This window comes from Lampetra fluviatilis, chromosome 37 (genome assembly GCF_964198595.1).
Source record: "Lampetra fluviatilis chromosome 37, kcLamFluv1.1, whole genome shotgun sequence".
Lineage (NCBI taxonomy): Eukaryota > Metazoa > Chordata > Hyperoartia > Petromyzontiformes > Petromyzontidae > Lampetra > Lampetra fluviatilis.
In genome coordinates, this window is record NC_136311.1 from 3,185,232 (window position 1) to 3,191,111 (window position 5,880).

The 5,880-nt window shown below is 61.5% G+C and overlaps 1 protein-coding gene across 2 annotated transcripts in view; it reads right to left on the minus strand.

The window, feature by feature from the left end:
- Window positions 1–367: 367 nt before the first annotated feature.
- SVOP (SV2 related protein) overlaps window positions 368–5,880 on the minus strand; it is a 35,204-nt gene continuing 29,691 nt past the window's right edge. For both annotated transcript variants that reach the window (XM_078873600.1, XM_078873601.1), the window contains 3 exons: window positions 4,781–4,862; window positions 4,189–4,278; window positions 368–2,376 (listed from right to left, as the gene is read on the minus strand). In XM_078873600.1, the coding sequence (XP_078729726.1) occupies window positions 2,179–2,376; window positions 4,189–4,278; window positions 4,781–4,862 (370 nt within the window). In that variant the 3' untranslated portion in view covers window positions 368–2,178. The remainder of the gene's footprint in view (window positions 2,377–4,188; window positions 4,279–4,780; window positions 4,863–5,880) is intronic.

The window sequence follows — 5,880 nt, forward strand, 5'->3', positions numbered from 1 at the left end:
TTTTGTCAGTATACAGAATGATGAATAATAAGAATAGGGTTATCCTTTCTGGCAATAAAACAGGTGTTCATATGTTCAAACAGCAAATATAAACCTTTTTCAAGGTATCAAGTCTGCATTAACAACATCTACTTGTGGCAAATATTATCAGAGCATGTTTGTTTGGATGTTTTGCCACGCGTATGTGTGGTTCATGCAGACCTGATGCCTTGCAAAAGGTTTATTTTTGGTGTTTGGATAATTGAACACATGTTTTGTGGCCGGAGAGGGTAAAATCTATTCTATTTTTCATCATCATCATCGCCATTCTGACTGATAGTGATGATGTCAGTGATGACGATGCCAAAGCCACTCACGGAGCCACGAGGACGCGCGCCAGATTTATTGGAAGGGCTCCACCTCCATAAGAACACGCACACACAGGGGGCACGAGACACCTACAGCTCTAGCCGAGACTCACGCCACCAACACGGAGCAGCAGCAGCAGCACATGAGTCATCACAGCAGTGGCAGCGTCACAGTATTATCAGCATCATCATTATCATCATCAGCAGCATCATCATCAGTATTACACGGCTCCATGTATATATGTATATGTACTGTATGTATTTATAGCTAAACGATCACATGGCCAGGCTCGCTCACGGCTGGGCCCCCCAGCCACCGTTTTGTCGCGTTTTGGCCCCGTTTGACAAAAACACAAAAACCGCTTCCGCTTCTCCACCTAACGACACTGCTGGGGGGGGGGGGAGTTGGCAGCTTCATCCACGCCAGGGCGGAGGGGGCCGTCGGGGTCTCGTTATGAGCGAGGAGGGCAGAGGGGCTTGGGGTGGCGAGGGGAGACGGTTGAGGGGCGGGTGGGTGGAGAGGGCGTGGGGTTTGCCACCTGTCAGGGTGTGACGCGGGCAGACGGTCCGGGAATTGGCGTCGGTGTTCGGGTGGCGGGGGATCAACAGAGCCCACACGCCCTAAGTCAGGGCTCAGAGTCGACCGCAGCTCTGAGGGCCCTAGACCGACTGAGAATTTGTTCGGGGGTCTGTGGAAGAGGTTGCGGCCCAAAAGGTGGGTGACAGGGGCTTACAATGGACTTGGGGTGTTACTGGCAGTGGTTGTGAGCAGCTCGGAGTGGCCGAGAAGTGTCTGGCAGTGACTCGCAAATACTGGAAGTGGCCGTTTGTGGTAAGAGGTGACAGAGTGGCTGGTGAAAGAGAGCGTTTGGGAAAGGATGAGAGTGGCTGGGCGTGGCTCAATCCCACCTTGGCAGGCATGGCTCGGATGAAACTGAAAACGAGTTAATTAATTGAATGCGTGCTCAGCATGATCTTAATACTCAACGGTGAGGCACCTCCCCCACCAACCACCCTAACAACCAGCTCCACCAACCACATTCCCACCAACCACCCACATCAACCACCTCCCCACCAACCACCCAAATAACCACCTCCACCAACCACATTCCCACCAACCACCCACACCAACCACCTTCCCACCAACCACCCAAATAACCACCTCCACCAACCACCCAAATAACCACCTCCACCAACCACATTACCACCAACCACATTCCCACCAACCACCCACATCAACCACTCTCCAGCCCAGAGGACGATGTCACAAGTGGCTGGTGCTGGGTGCCGCACGATGAGTGAACCTGGAGTCGAACTCGGGTGAGGGCGGCTCCAGCGCGAACTCCGGCTGCTGCGGCCAGCGACCGGCTGTGCACCGCACCGCGGCATGGGGAGCCGGCACCACCGCCGCCGCCGACAGCCCGGACCGCGGAAACCCAAACCCCGCTCCGGCCACAGCCACGACCCCAGCCCCGCGTTCAACACAACCACATTCACCTCGACTCGAAGGGGACGGCGTCACCGTAAGCCGCACGCACAGGGAGGGTCGTTGTGGGGGGTCACGAGGGGTAGGGGGGGGGCTCACGGGGTGGGATGGGGGCGGTAAAGGCACGACCCAGTTCACGCTGTACACGGGGGGGGCGGGGGTCGATCGCTCCCCGCCGGCCGCGCTCCATCGGCGCTCGCCGGCCATCGACGCCGAGCGAACGAGCCGAGACCGCTCGGCACGATGCCGCGCGAAGACGTCGCCGTGGTGGGCCACCGCTCCCGCGCCGGTGACCCCCGGCGGCCCCGGTGACCCCCGGCGGCTCCGGCGAGCCGGGCGGCGCGATCAGTCGGAGGCGGCGCTGGGAGAGCCGTCGCCAGTCACGCGGCCCTCCATCTCCTGTCCCCAGGGCCCCGGCCCCGCCGCGTCCACCAGGCCCCGGCCCTTGGTCTCGATGGGGAGCAGCAGCGACGCCACCGTGGCCAGGAGGCACACGGAGCCGTACACCGACACCGACAGGTAGACCGACTTCGCCAGCATCACCTGGGGTGGGCGCGGGGCAGCGGCGTGACGGACGGCGGGCTCGGCGCGTGTCGCGGTACCGGTGTGACGTCTATGTGCGCTGGTGACCACGTCCCTACCGGATTTACTACAAGGGGTACGCTGTGTTCAGTTTTGCGCATAAACAGAACATTATTCCGCAGCCTGAGTCACTGCCCTAGCTCATGCCCCATAACTCCAGCTGTAAACCTTCCACAGCCACCCAATGTTAGGTTAGGGCTATGGTTATGGCGAGGGTTACAGGTAGTGTTACGAGGGCATGATTAGTGCAATGACCCGGGCTGCAGAATCAGCGGACGCCTCCACCCCGATTGCCAGGAGCCGCTGGGGTGGGGGCCACCGGGTTGGGGGCCGCCAGGATGGGGGGGGGGGGGTGCGGGGGTGGGGGCCCCGCACCACCAAACGTCCCCTTGGCCCAGCCACGTTCACCCTCCTCCTCCTGAGCGGCGACTCACTGCGATGGTGCCCCCCACACGACAGCTCTACTGGGCCCTCCCCCAATCTGAGTGGAGCTGGAGCCGAGCCTGTCCAGGTCATGTGCTTACCTCTAGCCCTAACCCCTCACTCTAACCCTAAGCCGAGTCGAATCTTAAGTGTAGTCTCTTATCTTTTACCTGGGCCTTAACTCAAACCTGTATCTTAGCCGTAACCCTCACCCCATGCCCTCTCTCGAACCAAACCACAACCAGCGGCCTGCGCCATCTGCTGCCGTTCCCCGGTTCCACGCGGCAGGAGATTGACACCGGGGTTTGTGATCCCACCCGCGTGGACACTTTGAGCGTCGCCCTGCCACGTGCGAGGCGTGTGGGTTTCCTCGCACGAGAGGAGGCCGCATCGCCCACGGCGGCGACGCCGCGAGCACCACGCGGACGCAGCATTCCGCTCGAGCCCCGAGCAATTATCAGTTTTCGTTTTATACAAAAAAACCTGTAAAGGGGCAGTAAAGCGAACAGTCACACGCATGCGGGACACGCTGCCCGCTTTACCACCCTCGCATCACGTGACCGCGGCCCGCGTGGGAGGCCGCGGCGCGAAGGTCGCGGCGCGGCCTTGGCCTTCGCGCGGAGATGGGGGCCGGGTTTACGACGTCGGTAAACGTCGCACGTGCCCCGACGGTAGCCGCCAGATTCGTCACGACGCTCACCCCCACCGACCCCCACCGACCCCCACCGACCCCCGCTGCCGCGACGGGCCACGGACTCGCCGCAATGTACCTCGGGGAGAATCTCGAGATTGAGTCCTAAAAGCTGAAGACCTTAATAAGGACGATCAAGTGGTGAATGACCGTGCAGCGGCTCCACCCCCAACCGTCGTAAAACCGCGAGGCCCCCGGTCGCCTTTGATGTCAGAGCAGGTTGGAGATTTCCAGCCGCCGCTCAGTGCGGCGTGTGAACGGGGGGAGGTGCGACTCCGTGCCAATTCCCACGACACGGAAAATCGCGCGTGACGACCGATCGAGATTCCGCAAAAAATGTAACGTCCGTCGATCGGCAAGTGGGGGGGGGGGTCCCCCGTGGCCCGGGGTACTCCTGCCTCTTCCGAGACGTTTGGGGCGGCGCGGAAGCGTAGGCCAAGTACCCTCCAGCCGAAGGCGCTCTCTAGAGCTCCGTGTCGTGGAGGCCGTTCCGTCAGCGGTGACGCGAGCGGGCAATTACGGGACTGCACCTTTACGCGAGCATCTCAGCGGCGGTTACCGCGCTGTGGGTATAACAAAGCAAGCAACGCTGCAAGATAGAGCTCAAGAGAGAGTCGACGGTGTGATCGGACACACACGACGCGACGATGACACGGTACCTGTGCGATGAAGGGCGTCACGAGGGCGCCCACGCGCGCCAGGCCGCTGCACGTGCCCAGGCCCAGCGCCCGCGACGTGGTTGGGTAAACCTGCGCACGCGCGCGGTCACAACGACAGGCGAGCGGCGGGGATCCCGTACCTCCGATTAGCCGCGGCTGGCTACGTACGGTGCGAAAGAAGTTCAATGTGCATACATACATACATACACACCCACACCGTGGGGCGGATCAGGGTCACCGCACCCCATGCGCCCTTTGCCCCTTGACCTCTCGACAAGCGCCTCGCGGCACGCGACCCCCGCCCTCTGCCCTCGTCCCCACGCTCCCTGCCTGGTGCCCTGTGCACCCTCCTTGTCTCGTTGACCCTTGCCCTGTGCCCTCGGCCCAGGGTCGAACTGGGCCGCTGGGACTGGAGTCGTGCGGCCGCGCACCAAACGCAAACCATTTGGTGGCCCACCGAGGTGAACATTCGAGGCAGGCCGAGTGTGAGATATTTGAGCCCAGCAGTGGTGGGCCGGCGCCACCCATGCCCTCTGCCCCAGCCCCGTGTGCCCAGTGTCCACCATGTTGGGCGAGCCGGGCAAGGCCTCACCTCGGGAGTATAGACGTAGGCGGCTTGGAATCCGCCCGAGATGAAGGCCCTCGCGATGAAGATGAAGACCATGAGCGCGGTCCTGGGCAGATCGAGTCACAACGCAATCAACCACAATCAACCGCAGCGACCGCGTTGCATGTGAAGACAACGTCAGGAGGGAGCGCGCTGGCAGGAAAGTGGAAGCCGGACCGGCACGCTGTCGGTGTGTGTTCGGATGCAAGCGACGGGGAGGGGGCACGCGTAGGCATGGTGGGTGCAACTCGCCCACTCGATGGGTCTCCTGGGAGGCTCCACAATGAAGTGCGCATGAGTTGGCCCTCATTTCCTCTGGAAGTCCTGAGTCAGCGGTGGAAATTCCACATCGCTACGGCGGGGAGTTCCGCAGAACGAGCGGTGATAAAGCAACAGCACACCTTGAATAAAGTGGAATTGGTAGCAAATTGTCCATCATCATCATCAGCCATCCTCTGCTGGATGAAGGCCTGCACAAGCCACTGCCGCAACCTCTCACCATTCCCGCGAGAGCTAATGTCATCATCGCTTCATCTCCGCAGTGGACCGCATTGCTCCATCCCTGCCGCTCCGTCATTGTCCGTGGCCTGTGGCCGTCGTCCCATTTGGAGACGGAGCCCTGCCCAGGCCCACCGACATTTCTTGAGTGCCGTCATCGACTTGAGTGCGTGCGGTGCTCTCATCCGCGCGCTCCTCTGTGCCTCGTCGCAACGCCGATCGTGTAACCGCGCTGCTGGCGAATCCCAGTAGCTCGGCGGTCCAAGTCACGGCGACGACGAGTTAGACCCCGGGCGCCGGTGCCGGCAGGCTGCCGAATCTCCTCCTCTACGGCGATGTAGAGGAGGAGATGATGATGAGTGGGCACATTTACAAGGTCACCACGTTACGGGCGCGCGTTCACCTGCGTGAGACTCCCAACCACCGGTGCGGAATCGCGAAGGTTACGAGCTCGTAACGCGCGCCGCCCCGCGTCCTCGTCAAGGTTAACGGCGCCATAAATGCCTGGCGATGCTCACGCAGTGGGCGCGGCGGCCACGCCGCTTTGATCGCGAGACCTTGAGGGCGCGTCCTCCGCTCGCTTTAGC